Source organism: Anser brachyrhynchus (assembly GCF_964034855.1).
Source record: "Anser brachyrhynchus genome assembly, chromosome: 5".
NCBI lineage: Eukaryota > Metazoa > Chordata > Aves > Anseriformes > Anatidae > Anser > Anser brachyrhynchus.
The window spans coordinates 5,827,218-5,846,829 of record NC_137699.1 but is presented as its reverse complement, the minus strand read 5'-3'; the positions used below and the strand labels follow the sequence as shown (position 1 = coordinate 5,846,829).

General features: G+C 40.5%; 1 protein-coding gene across 8 annotated transcripts in view; it reads right to left on the bottom strand.

Annotated features, from left to right (window-relative positions):
- Window positions 1–19,612, bottom strand: part of KCNC1 (potassium voltage-gated channel subfamily C member 1) — a 126,365-nt gene that overhangs the window by 27,683 nt on the left and 79,070 nt on the right. For all 8 annotated transcript variants that reach the window (XM_080593522.1, XM_080593523.1, XM_080593526.1 and 5 more), the window contains exon 2: window positions 9,466–10,399. In XM_080593522.1, coding sequence (XP_080449648.1) covers window positions 9,466–10,399 — 934 coding nt within the window. The remainder of the gene's footprint in view (window positions 1–9,465; window positions 10,400–19,612) is intronic.

Genomic DNA, 19,612 nt, shown 5'->3' with positions numbered 1-19,612 from the left:
GTTTAGAAGCAGTAAACTTCATGTTCTCCCTCTAGAAAATGATCGGAGATGTCGATCAGCTATTTTGTACCATTCTTTCAAAGTATTGTTGGGTAAATGGGGGAGATTGTAACAAAATACCTTGGTCAGGACCTGATTCAGCAAAATAACAATTAAGCTTGTGTGCCAGACCATCTTTGGCTACAGAAATCAATTTTTATGGGCTCCAGAGCTTCATGCAGGATTAAGAAGCATGGATCCCATGGGTAGGGGCTCACTTTTGTTGTTGTTAAAGCAGGTCCTTAGAGTGAAAGGGATATAACTTCATTAAATTATAAAAAGAATTATGGAGAAGATGTATTAAACCACAGACAAAGGATGATGAAATGATGGCTTGGACAGTATGGAAGGAAGTATAGCATAAAGAACAGCATAGGCAATATGGATTTAAGCCTCTGAAAATGAGTAATGATTCATCAATATGGGCATCACTTGTTTTCAAAATGGCAGTGAAAAAAAATCCTAAATTGGTAGGCTTGGGAATTTTTCTGCTGGAGAGTAATAAAGAATTAATTTTTTTCCATGCAGACTATCTGGAAAAAAAAAAAAAAAAGTAATTTAACTAAGTAGTTCTATTGTCATACCGAGTACTTACTCTTTGCATTAATACCTTGCATCAGGTTTTGTGTCACAACCTCAATGAAGTTACCTATAGTCTGTGACATTCCTTGTTCTTTTGCATTAAATAACTGTATTGTAATCTCCTCGGCTGCCCAACATGGAGCTCAGGTTGATGGAATTGGAGAAAAACTTCACAGAATAAAAAGTGACAGTCTGTAACATACACAAGTTGCAAGCAACGTACAGTAATAACAAATAAATGTTAACAAACAGAGTGAAAGAGAGAAAGAGAAAAAGAGAGAAAATGTGAAGAACATGTAAAAGAATTAACAGATTCCTATATAACAACTCAGTTTTAGTTATCCCAATATTCTAAGGCCATTAAAATAATAATTAAAAAAATGTTGTTAGATCTAGGTATCTTTATTAAAATTTCCTGATGTTTATATTACTGCATACTTTGAAAGTTGCTATGAAGGTCTTCTGAGTAGATTTCACACTGATGGATTTTTTGCTGGCACAAATGAGAGCAGAATTTAGTATGCTACATGAATATGCAGAGGCCTTCCAACCCAACCTACCTCTTCAACATTTACTCACCACCGTGTTGACCTGGGTTCCTCCAGGAAGCCGTGTCCCCCAGTAAAGGCACTCCAGTGACGGTGGTGACCGCCTCTCCCAGAACTAACTGGCCAACACAGTAACATCACTCCCAGAGAATATCACCTTTGAGAGGCACTACTTCTTGAAGTGAGGTGACAGTATGTTGGCTGCCTACCTACTGGTACCTCTAGAGGAAATACAGGAGCTCTAATTAAGTTGATCCAGTATATTATCACCTCTACAGGTATTACTGAATACGTGTTTAGTGCAGTGCCGAGAACTGTTGCTCCTGGAAGTGCTACATTGCAAAGAGAGCTGGAAGATCCCTCCTAGTTTTATCCTGATGCTTCTGGGGTTTCACTTATACTCATCCTGGCCTTCTGAGATCCCACTAACATCAGGTTCTGTAGAGCGTGGTGGGTCCTTGACAGGTCAGGTAGAGGTTGCAGGAAAATGCAGTTGGGTGAGTCATGCTACAGTCTTACGTTACCGCTCTGACTGAGGAATACAGTATGATGATCTGTACAGTATGGAAGGTGTCTGAGACATGGAGCATGGATGAATACAAAGAACAATGACAGTGGGAATGGTGAATTGCTTCTTATTTCGGCTTTGTGCTTATAAACAGACAAGCAAATAGGCAAAGTTTGGAGAAAATATCCATCAAGTACAGAGTAAGAGGGATATAAGCTAGTGGACTGGGCACAGAGCTTTCACCTCATACCCTAGACCCTTTTTGCCCTGGCCTTTTGTAGTAACAGGTAAATCATCCCATTTATCTAGTGCTATTGCAGTAAAGGTGACTTTTGTTGTATCTGTCCTACAAGCGTCATTCATACTTAATCCAGCAGAAGGGAGAGATGCCAAGAGTACCTCTTTGATATCCCAGGAATTCACTCTGCAGTGGATGGCATGGGAGCTATAGTGGCAGGCACATGGTGTGAAAGGATGCTTGAGAAAGATGGTTTACCTCATTTAAAGATACCTAGTTCTGGAGGATTGGCAGAGGCTGATCTGACTTGGCTGGAGTGTCTCTATCTGCTTACCCATCTCTAAAAGTGTCTCGTGCTCATTAAGTTAAGGCATGAAAAGTCCTAAGATTTATTAGTTCTGTGACTATTTTTCAGCTAAGTGTAGCCCTGCCCCTACATATAGTTGTCTACAGGGGACTGTGTAAGGTGAATTTTTTTTTTTGGTGTCTTACATAGTGCCAGAGAAAAGCATCTAAGTGTCTGCTTTGGGGACTGACAGCAAAAGAAGAACAGTTTTGAAGGAAATCCCCCAGACTTCTCTACTGACAGGACAGAAGCCAGTCCAGACCTGCAAGGAGCTCTTTTTACTTCTATTCTTCCATTAAATACCTTACCATACTGCTGCACTGCTCTGGGGCTTTGTTCAAACCTTCCTCACTAGGGACTAGGCTGTGGCTACTGCTCACTGCCATTTAAGTAACTAGATGGCAAAACTCTTCAGCCATTGTAGACCTGGCATGGATGTGGACCAAAAAGAAGGTAACCCTTTGTGCTTGAATTCATTGCTTTTCCTTTTTGCTTTCAGTTGACTTGGTATAGAGAATTTTATTCTTACTCAAATCATAATGTAAGCAAGCACTATAGTACAAGTGACACCCACTGATTGTATCTCTACAGGAAATGAGAGATGAATAATTGTACAAAAAAAATTACATTATATAGCTATGAGATTGCAGAAATGCCACACGAGGGGCAAGGAATAGATCCAAATTGCTTCCACCTAAATATAGGCACTTAACTGAGGATCTTAAGTCAAAGCTGCAGTCACCTGAGATAAGTTATCGAGAAAGCCACCTCTGGTGGGCAATTCAGATCATAAATCAGTGAATTACTCTCTTAGACTGCCTAACTCTTCTTTCAACATAAGGGGAACTTCAGGCAAATGTATTTTAAGTTGAATGAGAAGAACTGAGCGTTATTCCTATTATTTTGAGCTGTTACAATTTCTGCATTAGACCCAGAGGACCCAGCCTCCATCTTCAGTGATGTTAAGATGCAATCATTACCTCATTTGCTATTTGGAGAGAGGGATTATGGAGTTTTAAAAGCTAGGAAAGCTAAGTACCAGGAGGAAAGAAAAAACATCTCCCTGTTACCTTATCCTCTGCCTTTTAACTATACTTAAATATATCAAATGCACACAAACACCAAAGCCGTCTGAGCTGAAAAAGACCCGGATTCTTTTCAGTTACATTGTTGTCTGCTCTTGGTCTTACAGAGAGGGTCAAAAGCTTTATGACACTAAAATTAGTAGAGTCATATTACTTTTTTTTTCTTTAATGTTCAAAGGCATTTGGTCAGAGAATTCTCTTCCCTGTGAATTGAAGAACCACCACAGTGACTGCCTACCCATGGCTTTAACAACGCTTTGTTATCTGCAAAAGAAAACCACTGAAGTTCACAGTCTACAGCTATATGTTAGGCAGCATAATGGGCCTGTGAGAAGAACTGCCAAGAGTCCCCAGCTCCCACTGAGCATTGGCACTGGAATTACAGTGCTCAGCACACTTCTGACGTTAGAACCAATGTGTTCCACAAGAAATACAGGTTATTTAGGTTACAGTGACAGAAGGGATGAAACATGAAGCCCTGCGAAAAGAGCAGTGCCTTCAGAAAGCATAACTGATAAAGTAAAAATAGGTAATTCCACAATATTTCTTTAAAAGGAGATCAGCTCTATCTCAGTAAATTGCATTGATATGGTAAGTTCCTAATGTCATGCTGGAATCATTATAACAATGTAGTTCCCCTCTGTCAGGGATAGGATGGCTTTAACTATTCAGACACTGGGGTAGTTGTGGAGTGGACTCTGGACAATTGTTTTCTGGGCAGGCAAGTAAAATAACCACAAAAGTTTTTCTGAAGCTAAAGATTGTATTAGTAAGGACAGATATTTTCCTTCTCTTAGGCTCCTGAATTCTAATAATGTTTTTTCCAATTTTTTCAGCTATGCAATGAGTAGAGTATTTTGCTATCAATACACTGTGAAAAAGTTACCCAGCATGTCTGCATGATACACTTGAATGAAGATACAGTATCCGTGGAGTATAGCTGAAGTGAAGCTGCATGCAGAGTGGACCAGAGAGGTGAGAAATTCTTACTTTGGCCATATTAAAATTAACATAAATGTCGTGTGTGCAGGCGTTGGAAGTATATGTACAGAAACAATTAAAGACAGGTTTCTTAACAAAACCAAAATAACCCTCATCTGTACTTGTGTGTTATGGATGCATTCTTAAGGCCATTGCTCTATTACACCAGAGAGTGCTGTAGACATCAAATGAAGTTATAATTCTGTTCATGTTTTAAATATCTTTTGCAGTGTCAGAAAATAACTTTCACTTCTTCATCTATGGCACCTTTAATAGGTAACCATGCAGTGATCTTCATATAAGTGCACAGCTCACAGAAGAGAGGGCCTAAAGAGCTGAGTAACATTTCCGTAACAAAACTTTCACAATTTGTTCTGCATGTTTTGAGGTTTTCTTACAAACTTGTGCCTTAATGTATTTCACTGCATGTACTGAGAAAAATTACCTGTAGGATAGTGTGTGGTTTGGCGCAGAAATCAGGTAAGTTTGAGTGTTTGAGACTGACTTTTCGTTTTGCTTCAAATTTGAAGCAAATTTTGCTTGCTTTGTGCTTTTTTTTCTTTCTTTCTGTTTACTTCAGTCATGATACTGACTGATAGGAGTACTCTGAAGCCTTTAGATAAAAGACACTGCAGCACAGTGGACTATGGTTATGACCTGTGCTCAGTTGTGTTTAACTCATGGCTTTGCCACAGATCTTTCAAGTGATGTTGCAGAATTAAATAAAGCCCCGAGTCAAATGAAAATACTGGAATCATACAATATCCTGAGTTGGAAGGGATCCACAAGGATCATAGAGTCCAACTCCTGGCTCCACACAGGACCACCCAAAAATCAGACCATATGTCTGAGGGTGTTGTCCAAATGCTTCTTGAGCTCTGGCAGGCTCAGCGCTGTGACCACTGCCCTGGGAAGCCTGTCCCAGTGCCCAGCCGCTCTCTCAGTGAAGAACCTTTCCCTAACACCCAGCCTGACCCTGCCCTGTCCCAGCTCCATGCCGTTCCCTTGGGTCCTGTCGCTGTCCCCAGAGAGCAGAGCTCAGCGCCTGCCCCTCCGCTCCCCTTATGAGGTAGCTGCAGGCTGCCATGAGGCCTCCCCTCAGCCTCCTCTGCTCAGAGCTGAACACACCAAGGGACCTCAGCCGCTCCTCATACGTCTTGCCCTGTAGACCCTTCACCATCTTTGTTGCCCTCCTTTGAACACTCTCTAATAGTTTCATATCCTTAAACAAAAAATGGAGGTTATTTCCATTTTCTCTTTGCTCTCTACTTAGGCTGTTGGGTATGTGGATGTAAAATAGTGTTTTTTCCAGATCTGACAACTGCAAAATGAAGCCTTGATCTTGAATGGGGCATGTACGCAATACTGCAACATAACAAAGTTAGTAATTTGACATGGCAATGCTAGAACTTGGTGTGTATATTTTAAATGAGGAGGCACCTATAGTGTCCTCTACAGCGCCTGGGTCAAGGAGTTTTTGTCAAATGGGTCAGATGAGATCTGCTCCTTTGTATCATCAAAGGCCCAGTTCCTCTAGGCACTATATAAACTGTATCTTGACAGTTTATGGTCATCAGAAATTGCCTTGAAGAAGAATTTTGGCTCTCCGAGGGGAAATCTTTGCTTTCTTAATGCTGCTGCTGAAGGCATGCCTACAGCAGTAGCTTTGCCATTGTCTGCAATGTGTTTCCTCCTCTTCTGCTGCTCTCCCACCCACCCACCGGGGGAACGGGTGGGATGGAGAGCAGGAAGAGTTGATGCAGAGAAGGAAGGGCATGGTAGAGCTGAACTCTGGCATTCTTTATCAAATTAAAACCAAGAGCTGTTATTTAAAGATACCCTCCTGCCAGATAGAGATTAGCATAGGACTGGATGCTGAGAGTGTTGGGGCCAACTTAAAAATTCAATTCAAAGCTTCCAGAATTTCAATTCAAAACTTCTTTGCTTTGCCTGCAAATGACCATAGCATCATTGGCAACAGCTGTGCAGCCTGCAGGCAAAGTTCTTCTGTTTGCATGTCTGTGCCAACAAAGTGCTCCTTAGCCTGAGAGGAGGTGCTGGGATGTGGCTGTGCAGAGCTCTCTGTAGAGCCCGCTTGACTGTGTGGGTATGGACCGAGATAAGCTGGGAACTGCTGACCCAGTGCGTAAGGGGGCACTTTGCTGTAGAGAGATAATCATATGTAGAACTATTTCATACTTCTCACAGTTTTGTGAAGTATTTAATCATTCCACCACACATAATATATGGAATTATTAACTTCATGTGATGTCCCTTTCTCCTGAGCAACTATATAGGCTTTTTTTTTTTTTAAAGAATATATTAGATACACATCATATGGCTATATATCTCCTAGATACCGCCACACTGAAGTTTTGCAACTACAAATTACAAGAAATATCTTGAACAACTTGGACATAATTTTAGAAACATTAGATCTGATGGACACTGAGTTCCTAGTATGATGTTAACTGGTTGTCTACAGTTAGGTGGGGTTAACTAATGTAAATATTTCACTGTATGGGGAACATTCACAACTTGTAAGTCTTTGTTTTTATATAATGTGCAGGTTATAGTTTCAGGAACAAGTCAGTGCATATGAGTGCTTCATATTACATAAAGTGAACCTCAACATACAAGGCAATGCAGATCTTGTTTTAACAGTCCAGTTCTGATCTTATTATTTTTCACTTTTCTCTTGCACGCGTATAGATCTTTCTCCTTGTGAGGGAGCTGAGAGATGCAGGCAACAATTTTTGCTGCTAGTGGTGCATAATAATTATCAGAAACAGGTCTCCAGCAACAGTGTTACTGAGTCCATTTTGTTAGCTGAAGTATAAGTGTGCTTTGTTACTTCTCAAAATATATATGCTTGTATACGTATATAAAAATATCCTCTTCTAATTAATTATTGCAGAAATAGGTTAAGTTGCTGTTACTGTCAATACTTCATGGATATTGTGGTAACAGCTGACTTTAGAGCACTGATGGTGGCAAAACAGTTCCACATTGAACCAATATTACACGTATTCTCAGGATACCAGTGTGGATTTGCATTGAACTCGTAGAATTCTTAGTCCTCTAGTTCCCAGAGAGGACCAGGGTATGTAATGGAAGGAACTTTACAAAGCAAAGGATTTCTGAGATGAAAGTCACTCTGTAGCTGACTGCTAAAGTACTCAAAGGTCAGGTGTCTCATACACTTTACAATTGGGTAGCTGGCGTGGTAAGAAACACACCATATTGTTAGTGCCCTCTTTCCCTCTTGATATGTGATGCCCCAAAGGCATCTACTTATGAGAAGGTTTGCTGCTTGGACATGAGTTGTGATAAGCATTTGCAACCTGAGGGGAATGGATGATAAAACCATACGCTTATGCACCAAAGATACAATAGGAAAGAGACAGTCTATCAGTCACGTGAATTGTGATTGGCCTGTTGCAATGGAGCAGTCTTTAACACGAAAATGAAAGCTCTTTACCTTCTGAATGAATTTTACACAGTTGCACAAAAGGGAAAAGAAAAAAAGGAAAGAAGAGAAGAGAGAAAAGAAAAGTTCCCACCAGCTCTTCCCCTCCAAAATTAGCACTGGCATAGGTGAAGTCACACACAAAGGAAAGTCTCACTTTCTTTGTGCCTCTCACAATGACATCAACATGCATGGCTATGAGATGACAAGAAAATACCTCACTCAGGATGAATAACAAATTAGAATTTTCTTTAAAGTAAAAAAAATGATAACACAAGACCATCATAGGTATACGCTAGCTCCTTCAAAGCATCTCTTGTTGTCTAGATGTCAGTTAAAATCACTTGATTGGTGATCTGTTTTATCTAATACAACACAGGAATATTCTGAAATAGGCTGAAGAATGTCTACTATGCAACTTCATTGGAACGTCTGCCAAAAATGCAGTTGGCTTTGTTTTCAACATGGTTATCTACTTTGAAATTACTCCATAGAATAAATAGTGATATTCCGTGGGTAGAGGTAGATTATGGGGTTGAAATAGTCAAATTGGAGCCCCGTAACTTTATGTGCTATAGGAGGAGTCTCATAAAACTGAGATATTCCCATAATTAACCACTAGCCATGGGATATTATAATATATTCCACGGTGACTAGTATTTTTTCCATTCCCCCCACCCCCCAGTAGAATTAGCATGATTAGTTTTGCTCTGGTTTCACCTATTGCTGACATGAATCAGTGTAATTAAAAATAAGAATACCATATTATGAGGCGATCACTGTTCAGGTCAAACCGGCCAGTATTGACCAGTCCGACCTTTTCCAGTCAGCCTTTGCTGCTAGAGGGTTGAAAGAGCTATAACTCACCAACCCATACTTGCAAAAGGAGCATGGTTTAGAAAATGTAGTTCAAAACTCTTCATAGCTCTAAATGCTAAATTCTAGTGGAATATTATAGAATAATTGGTTTGCATGCCATGGAATAAACATCCTTACATCTAGTCTTGTCTCAGAGTGAGTCATTTTATATTAGTGTCAAGAATTTGAGCTGTTGTTCTACTTTGAAATAATCATCAGAAAGAGACGGGATTGTCTCATGAATATGCATGATGGTATAGTTGTCCCTTCGACTTACTAGGCACCTAGTTTCTGTAATGAGATGTACAATATCTGCCATTTAAAACAGCTGAAAGGTCCCAATTGGGAACAAATGAGAAAGCATCTGGCTGTTTCAAATTCCAGCCCTGTTTTGTCAGAAAACTCTGTAATTGCTGAGTACTTGGCTCCTACTCTGCTCTATGAAGCATTCAGCTCTCAGGAGCCTCTGAGATGCATTACACAGTCCAGCAAAATAGCTGTAGAACTCTCAAAATTCTTCCACTAGATGTAACAGCTCTTCAAAATATCTTGAGACTTGTATGCCCTTAACCAGGACCAAAGTTTGGGCTCCTAGAGCGTGCTGTCATCCTTAGTTTTGCTGATCAGCCTCCACTGTACCATTTGTCCCTGCAACCTAGACTTCACACATATTATTCACTGTGTGATGGTGGGACTAGAATGGATAAATGTGCTACCCATTGCTCTAAGAAAGCAGTCTGGCTGAATCTTAAATCACTACGCGGGATGGAGGTTAACGGTCAGATGGACATTCCTCTAAGAGGTTTCCTACCTGCTCTGTTAATTTCTAAAATTTCTTCTTGGGCCAGTGGGCAAGTGTCGCTCTGAGTACTGTGGTGTGGAGAGTTTACGACAGATTTACAATAATTGGGGGATCCCAGCTGGGGTGGCCTCGGGATATGCTTCTTTTTTTTCTTTGGTAGCTTCTGCTTAGCCATAGCTAAGGAGTAATACATTCCGAAATTGTTCACAATGACAGGGACAGGCATGGCAATGGTCAGCACGCCAGCGAGAGCACAGAGGGCCCCCACCAGCATGCCTGACCAAGTCTGAGGATACATGTCTCCGTAGCCCAGGGTCGTCATGGTGACAACAGCCCACCAGAAGCCGATGGGGATATTTTTAAAGTGTGTGTGTTCACTGGCACTAGGGTCATTTGGTTTAGCACCTATTCTCTCGGCATAATAGATCATCGTGGCAAAGATTAAGACGCCCAATGCCAAAAATATGATGAGCAGCAAGAATTCGTTTGTGCTGGCACGGAGGGTGTGTCCCAAGACCCGCAACCCAACAAAGTGGCGGGTCAGCTTGAAAATTCGCAGGATTCGCACGAAACGGACTACGCGGAGGAAGCCCAGGACATCCTTAGCAGCTTTGGAAGACAGGCCACTGAGTCCAACCTCTAGATAGAAAGGCAGTATGGCCACAAAGTCAATGATGTTCAAAGAGTTTTTGATAAATTCCACCTTGTTTGGGCAGAAAGTGACTCTCATCAAGAACTCAAATGTAAACCAGACCACACAGACACCTTCGATGTAGGTGAGAAAGGCTTCAGTCTCTGCTTCCCTGTAGTGCCGCACCTGGGTGTCATTCCCGATGAATTCAGTTTCTGTCTTGTTCACAATGGGGTTAAATCTCTCGTGGGTCTCGAGGCAGAAGGTGGTGATGGAGACCAGAATGAAGAAGAGGGAGGCAAATGCCACATACTGTAGAAAGAAAGATACAAGAGAAACGTTAAACAGTAGGTTAAGCACAGGGGCTTTGATTCTTACAGAAGGGAGAGACAAGAGCCGCGTTAAAACTGAAGATTACGCCAAGCCTTCTTCCTGTGGGCTTAAGATGCCAAGTCGCACCTGCAAAGACAGTCTGACATTCAAGCTTGGAGGGAGACCAGTATGTAAGTACATGCTTACGACCATTCCTATACAGATAGAACTTCAGCATGAGTGTAAATCTAAGCAAGCATTTGAATCTCCAAGCTCTCTTTGGTATTTGAAGTTAAGGACATACTTAAATTCCACCTGCTTGAACTGGGTCTTCTGGTACTTTCTGGTCTTTATGATAGAGCACACCTTCTGGGACATCTGTCACACAGGCGTCTTTCAACAGCATTGTGTCAGTGGTATGGTGGCTGCCTCCTGCTCCCAGCTTAGTGAGAGCTGTGGCATTTCAGGTGCTGCTAAATATGAGTGGCAGTCTCAGGGGACTCTACAGCAAGGATCAGCATCCTGGTTGGCAGCATTAGACTGTCTTACCAAACCCCAGAGACAGGTCGAGGATTAGTCGCATGTCAAACAGTTTTCCTGTAGTAAATAATATGTCCTCAACTGTCTTCTCCAAATCTTTAATTTTTTAATTATTAATTATTTTTTTTTAGGGCAGTCAGTCAGAGAAGAGAAGCAAGAAGTTTTGGATATACCTGTCAGCTAATCCAAAAGGAGACAGATCTACTGGGTTTTACCACACAAGGTTTACTTCAAGAGATTTTCATTGCATTGTAAGACTCATACAGAAACTAAATCAATCTTTTTTAAGGCTGTTGGATTGCAATTTGGTTAACCAAGTTACAGTGAAGATGGTATCAGCCCCCAATGTCAATGAGTGTCTTAGGAGTATTTGCTTTTTCTGCTTCAGTTCCTTCGTTCCTCAGGCTTTCCTCAGCCTAAAGGAGATCTCTTGGTTATATTCCAAGATAATTGAGGGGAACAGTCAGGCCAAAATTCACAATTCTAATAACCACGGTTTGTCTGCTCAGTCCTCCTTTAATAAATCAGGTTGCTTTTGTACATCTAAGAAACCTGCTTCTGTGTTGGAGCAGTGTGGTAATGGTAATAATACCTCTTCCCATTTATCTCCTTACATGTTATCTTCCTGTTTGTCTCTTGTGTGTCTTTGACAAAAGAAGTTATATATGACATTATTTCATTGTTCTCTTAAGCATGATCATCTATATTAATTAAAATATTTAGGTATTCTCATAGTGTCCCATTATTCACAATGTCCCTTTTTCAACAGTGTAGCCAAAGTAGGATTTACAAAGAACGAGTTTCTTTGGATTGTCTGTTGTCAGTAAATGCAGGGCAGTAATCTGAAACAAATTGCTGCCAAAGGACCAGTTAAAAATAACCTCTGCTTCATGCTACCAAAGTTCTCCTGCAATCAAAGAGTTTCTCCTGTCTGCTTTCCTGGGTAGACATGGTGCAAAACTGCACTTGACCTTCCCTATTAGCAAACAGAGTCCATTGAAAGTATTCGTCAGAGTTTAAGGTGAACCATTAAATAGAGGGAGAAACTGGCAGAGAACACAATAACAGAATAATTCAGGTTGGAAGGACATTCTGGAGGTCATATGATACAACATTTGGTTCAACTTCAAAGTTGGACCAGGTACCGAAGTTGGACCAGTTTCTACCTTAAAGGAGGCTGTAGCGAGGTGGGGGTTGGTCTGTTCTCCCACGTGCCTGGTGACAGGACGAGGGGGAATGGACTAAAGTTGCGCCAGGGGAGGTTTAGGTTGGATATTAGGAAGAACTTCTTTACTGAAAGGGTTGTTAGGCATTGGAATGGGCTGCCCAGGGAAGTGGTTGAGTCACCATCCCTGGAGGTCTTTAAAAGACGTTTAGCTGTAGAGCTTAGTGATATGGTTTAGTGGAGGACTTGTTGGTGTTAGGTCAGGGGTTGGACTGGGTGATCTTGGAGGTCTCTTCCAACCTAAATGATTCTGTGATTCTGTATGCTCAGGGCCTTCCCTGGTCCACGCCTGGATATCTCCAAGGTTGAGGCAGCTTGTGCCAGTATTCGGCCAATAAGAAACAAATAAGCTTGGAAGGATATGAAGCAAACAGACTCCTCTGCATTTCAAATCCAACCTTGCTGCCAAAGAGATACGAAGGTTACTCCTTGTCACATATAAAAAAAACTAGTACCTTCCCTTAAATGCTTGAGGCTATCATAGTATCCTTAGGTGACAGGGTACATTAGACCACCTATCCTTAGGTGGTCTAATGGACATGTTAAAATGTGCTAAAATCAGTGCTTAATACAAATTGTCTGGAAGACAAACAGACGAGAGGCTAGGAAAATTGAGAGGCAGGACTACCGGTATCTATTTATCTGATTCTTCTGTAAAGCAGGGTATTTTCTCCACGCACAGTTTCTCCATCTGTAAAATAGGTTAAAAAAAGTCCTGGTGTTTATGTGCTTTGTGATCCCAGATAAATGTGTACAGGTTCTATATGTTTTCATTTTATTGTTACTGACTTTATTAATTATCAACAGTCTCCCTGAAAAATAAGTTGAAGAGTCTTTTAAAGTGATCAAAGTCAGTTTATGTATATTTTTAATGCTCAGAGCATAATTAAGCAGGGGTTAGTAGCCCAATTGTCTGAGTAAAACAAGAAACAAAAAGCATTTTTCAGCAAGAACTCAGGAAAATGTTTCCAGCAGCCTCAGAGCACATCTGCTCCATTTTGGCCTGGAGCGGATTTTTACTGTAGAGTCATAGATCCCTGAGAATTGAAGCTGTAGAAGGAAATGCTGACATTTCATTAAGCCAGGTAGAACTCGCAGATAAGAAGCAGAGAAGGGAATAAAACCATATTGCATTTTAAGGGGTCTGTGAAAAAGGCTTCTGTATGCTGACTGAAAATGCAGTTCTCCTCTTTAGGTGTATGAATACCTCTCCTGAGTGAGATTTTTGGGCTTAGGACAACCTTCAGGCTGATCTTGCCCAGTAGCTATGTTGAAAAATGATATTTTGCTGTATTGAAGGGAAGAAATAACCAATTCTGTCAGGACATTTGAGTTCTCTGCAGTGGTATATGCTAACAGTGTTACCAGCAGAGAACATCACACCCATAAATCTCTCCTGCGGTTAGCCCCTGTGTACACACCTTGGCTTCAGAGGGGAATTGAGATCTCTTAGTCATTAATTCAGCAGAACAGAGAAGTATCCGCTGAATGAGTGTGAGGCGTTTGCTTCCTTCTATCTGTATTTAACAACATGCAGAGTTCTTTCACAGGTACAGGTGTTTTCTTAAATGCTTTGGAAGTGCGGGTCTGCTTTCAAGGTTTCACAGAACCGTGGCACAACAATGGCATTGACAAGAAAGATCCCAATCAGAATTTGTTATCACTGTCGAATTACTTTCTAATCATAAAACCTTTTTTGTTTTGGGTAAGAAAAAAATGGTCTGTAGCCAATACATGTTCTTTTCAATACCAGACCTTGTTTTTGCTTTAGTAGTAAACTTGCATGCACTGAAAGGAGACAGCAATGGAGAGCAGCCTCTTACTAAAGGTCCTATTACAATTCCCCTGTCCCTTGGCTGATCCAAAGAAGTGCAGAAATGAACAAGAATCAGGCCTGACAGTTCATTCAGTGGCACCCACCTTGGGTGCATTTATCACCTGCAGCTGCTTGGACGCAGACGTTTAGAAGCTTGCTGTAAATGAACGTGTATATCATAGTATATCATTGGCATAGATTTAAATTGGTGATCCCAAATTTTTATTGCCCTGATTTCTTTTTTCTTCTGAATATTTTCCTCATTAATTATCTGATATAAGACCTACCAAGCTGTAAACAAAACCAATAGCCATACATTGGTATGGTTTTCTAAGGAGATCAGCATTCATTCATACCAAAGGGCTCAAAAAAGGAACCCTCCCTGGCTCTCTATCAAAAAGGCCAATAAAGATCAGCCACCATGCCTGACATTATAGCTAGTCAGGTCCAGAGGTGAGCAAAGCTGGTGAAATCTAGTGAAGACTTTGGGACTTGTATGTGTTCTAATGTCTTTGAAAATACATCTGTCTCTTTATTTCACTAATAATGGCCTAAACCCTAATCAAACCAGTGGATTGCTCTTGTGATATTTAAAGGTTCTTAGTTTTCCTTCTCCGTACATTTTACAACAGAATCTCTCTTCTTCCTAGGACCTGAATGGGGAGAAAAGCGAGGATTTTATCAAGTGATGCCGTGTGTTGTTGAGTTACATAACAGCAGCTAAAATTTTCCATAATTAAAGAAAATACCCAGGTAATGTGTTTGAAGTGATCAAAACTCTTTTACTTGCTTTGACACGTGAACGATTCTTACTTAGCCTAGAGATGGTGCTGCCACTGCTTCTTTCTGGCTTTAATGCCAACAAAGGAGTACCTCAGATTGTCTAAAATTGCAGAAGCCATAAGAGAAGGCAGAGAGGAGATTTTAGAAAGGATGTTTTAATTAAAATATATTTATGTTAAAATGCCTTCATTTTGGAGAGAGAAAAAAATTACACTCCTGCATAATCTAGAATTGTGACAGGTATTTTTTTAACAAGTCCATTTTGAAAGCAGCTAAAGTGCATCATGCCCATAAGTGGAGAATTTCACCATCTAATTTTTATTGCCTCTGATTTTACATATATATATATATATATATTTACTGTGTGTATATATAAGGCGTGCTTCTCCACTACTCTACTCCACTATCTAACCTAGCCATTTTTGTCAGTCCAGTGTGAATATGAAGTGCCAATTAATTCAGAATAGTAGTGTTTCACACCAGCGTCACATAGCTGTAAACGGTACAAGATAACAGAATCAGACCTAGCCTCCCATGAATAATGAGTCAGTAAATTTCCATTCAGCATGGAAAGGAAACAGAAGTCCAGTACCTTAAAAACATGAATAAACCTTGCAGTACACGAGGATTAGGAGACTAGGCTCATTCAGAAAAATGTCTGAGGATTAGACCAGACAGTATTAAATATATAGGTGTGGCTGCCTACTTCTGGGAATTACTTTTTAAAACCATATTTCATCTTGCATTTCTGATAGTTCCGATCTCAGAGATAAGAAACCTTTTTATGTTTTGCTGTAAACAAGGAAGCCCAGTAACCCACTACTAACTGGGACAGAAATTGGATGACTGAGGCCCTTAGCCTCCGGCACTGACCCATTTTTTTGCCTTCAGGCATGTGTACCTGCATCTTTTGTACCATCCTTTGTCTACTCTACTCTACTTTTTTTTTTTTTTTTTTTTACTGAAATACTAAACTCCTTGGAGCTTGGGGCTGTTTGCAAGTTTATGACTGCCCGATGTCCAGCTCAGTATGTGTCTGGAGCAGGGACCTGTGAAGGGAGGCCTTGGCTGAGTCTTTGATACGAGAGACACCACTCTTGGACTATAGGCAGGGAAAGTTGTTGGTGGCAGCAGAAGCAGCACAGCTTCTACTAGTCAAGTTTCAGTAAATTCAGAGGTTGTTTTCTAGGAAATAGGGATCTACACAACATACCATTCATAATTCATCACACATTCAGAGTGAGTTGGTAGAAGCTGCATGCCGCAGACGGGTGCTCTTCTCCTTTGATACTGCTCAGAATCATTTAACAATTGTGACTCAGGCTAGAGGGGAGAAAAGGAACAGATCACACTTAGAGGAGATTTTCCAGCCTCTCCCTTTGCAACTGCTAACAGAAGTATTTTTTTAAAAGTGATTCTTTAATTCCTGTCTTCTTGCAGGGAAATTCAGGAAATCCTACCCTTCCCTCAACCATGAAAGGCAGAGGAAGATGGCCTTTTGCTTGAATCATCAGAAAATTTTCTATAGAAGTGGCACCCTGTCTTTCTACTGGTCTGTTCTGGTGAGTTATGGTTTTAATGAAAAAAATACTTAATTTACTAGATCATAACCATCCTGTTCCTCTTGAACCAAAAAAACACAGGAGATAAGAAGTTGTCGTCTTAGTATGAGCAGAACCTCTGAATGTCAAGTTTGCTTCCTTCCCAGTAGGAGAGCCCAGGGCTTGGCAAGACTGAAATGAGAGGTGAAAACATTCTCCTCATACATCTTTGCCCTCCAAAGGAGAAGTGATGGAGCCATTAGTGCTGCAGTGCCTCCAGAAATATAAGCTATGACTCAAGTGAGATCCAATATTCTTTTTTTCCTTGTTTCCACCAAAAAGAAGTCCCAGGTCTAGTAATTTTTCAGTAAGTCCATGAATGCTAGATGCTGTCTATCTTGCAGGAACGATCTAGTCTCAGAAGCGTTTCAGATCACTGCTGGTAACCTATGAGTTTGTTCCTACAAAGCATCAGTATTTCAGATATATCCAGTCCCCTGTGCTTTTTGCTAGTCCTGCATAAAACCACATGATTTCCATTCATGAGACCAAGGGCTTTCCAGTATTTACAGTTGTTCATTTGTTCAAGGTTTATCTCTGAAATGGCTGTTACACCTGCATGAAGCGGACATTTGCCTGTGACTTGAATCACTGAGCTTTGATTGTTTATTTTATTCTGAAAGCTATATTTTAAGCACTCTAAAACTTAGCCCATGTACCACCAAGATGTTTAATAATTGAAACAAATCTTTTTGCCACAGCTCAGCCAAAGTTTGGTTTAAATGAAAGCTGCTTTAAAATATTCAGCTTTATTACAACTTTATTTGTCAAGACAGATTTTCCAGGCTTTCATAGAGATATGGACCCTGATTCAAACACATGACTCATTTCAAATGTGCAAGTAATTCTGCTGATTTTTTGAGAGAAATATTGAATCTGTATGACTGATCAAATGACTAAATGTAGGCACAGTAGCTAGCAACCAGCTAATGCTGTGAAAGTGAGCAAAAGCAAGGACTTTGTCAAAAACCCACCTTGGCAACGTTTCATTAAGAATCCTAGTGTAAGATGTTTGGAGATTCTTTGAGTGATGACTATGGAATTGAAAGTATTTGCAAGGGGAAAAATCCAGTTCTGCTTTTGTAGGTGTGAAATCAGTATACGAGGGCACAATCAGATGTAGCCTCCCAGCTCTTGCCTGTGAAGGGACAGATGACCATCTTGGCAGTCCGTCTTTTTTCAATGAGTTTCTTTTTTCAATAAGATAGGACAATCAACAGAGAAGCTCACTTCAGTGAACATACTGGCTCAGTCACAAAATTGTTCAAATTTGTGCTTCTTAGCTGAGACAAATTGAAGAAGTAAGCTTAGAGATAAACAAAGTTTGCTCCAGAATCAGATGAAAAGTCCACTGGCAGCTCATGGATGAGATGGTTATGTAATGCCAAAAAAATATATGACAGCTTGCAAAAAAATCTTGGAATGCTTAGTGGCACGCAGACGTGAAATAGCATGTTAAAAAAAATGTGCAGTCATCTGTGGGGAATATGCTTAAGTTATTCGGTGTTGACGTTGGAATAAATAAATTAGAAGCACCTCTCTCAAATGTTAGTCCTAGCAGGCAGTCATGTGCTTTGACAAGGTAGTTACAGAGAGAAGCAAGACTTCATGAGAACTGGAAGTGTGGTATATACAGTATTTGTCTGTGACCGCATGGCCAGCCAGCTGGTCACCAGGCAAAGATTGGAATGCTTAGGCAAGTTTTCCAGTTTCTTCTAGGTTAGATTAAATCTTGCAATTTAATAGGAACACCATGCATGATCACAGCAGAGATGTGAATTTATTTTGCAAGCTTCTTTTCTAGCTCCCTAGTCTGGATAGTGAGAACTGTATGGAGACAGTATGGTGGGAGTTAGAAATGGTTCATATTGCTCAGCAACAGCTCAGTGGGAAATTCTCATCTTAACATTTATAGATTCCTGATCCAAATGTGCCCCAAGACTTCTGCAGCTAGGTATATGGGACACTACAGAAGGAGCTGTAAGTGTTGAAAGGGAGTATTCCATCTCTTCAAGGGACTGTAGTAACATAGGTTTGATAAGGGCCTCCAAATATAATCTAGTCAGCCCCTTAACCCAAAGCACAGTCTTCAATCATTCCCCAAAGTTAACTATATAGGCTGTTTTTAAGGACCTTCAATGGTGAGTATTATAGACTTTATGCAAAAAATTTATCCCAGTGCTTCATCATACTCTACCTGTAATTTTTTCTTCCTAATGCCTAACATAAATCATCTGTGCTACATTTTAGGCTTGTTTGCTTTTGCCCTATCCGTCACAGACAGCTATGGTTTTGGAAATTTGCAGATGCTTTCCTTCTTTTCTAAGCTAACATCTATTAAAGATCCAAATGTTCTATGGGTCCTAGACTCATGTTCTCATATTCTCATTCTGTTACTGCATAAAATCAATATAATTATTAATCTCATTTTCAGGTGATGCCACACACATTTATGCTGTCAGTTCTGTCAAATGTTCTAGAATTAAATAAACCAAGTAAGTCATGTAATATCTCATAGATTGGAGCATGACAAATGAAACCAGGCAACTTTTTCTACAACTGCTCATTATTACTAGGTTTTTCAGCCCTTTCTCGTAAGGCAGTAGGCAACTTTTTGTGCACTATGCACACTTTCTATTCTCAACTGAAAAGAAGAATTTTTTCGCGATGACTGGTGGCAGCATCGTGGGTTATGATTTTCTGGATCTCGCCTCACCACCTTTGTTCTGGATGCTATTTTCTCTCCTGAGATATGACACTTCCTCCCTCTCTGACTCGCTGCCAGTCCTTCGTTGTGGGAAAAAACATTTCTTATGCAATGCCTTGACAAGAGAGGGGAATTCCTGACTAGAGCTAGGCGAATCCAACTGGGAAAACCCAAAGACTTGCAAAATATGCTTAGTCCTGAGGCTTCCTATTTTTTAGATGTAATTTTTATTTTTCTCCTTCAAAAATGAATAAGAGTCACACGTGTGCTTGTGGTTATGATCAAGTGCAGCCAGATGAAACTAGGTATGTACCTCAGCCCAAGCCTCACCTTTTGAATTTAGAAATGTGAAAATAGAAAGAGGATAGGTTGACAAGTTTTAATCTCTCAAATGCATATATGTGTGTGCACACTCTTAAAGTTGTTAACTTAGGGATTCCTTACAGTGATTTTAGCTGTAGGCTATGTGAGTCCTGGGACTCTCTGTGGAGCAGCAACTCCCATTTCTCCTTTTTTGCTACAGCTTCTGCACAGTCACTTG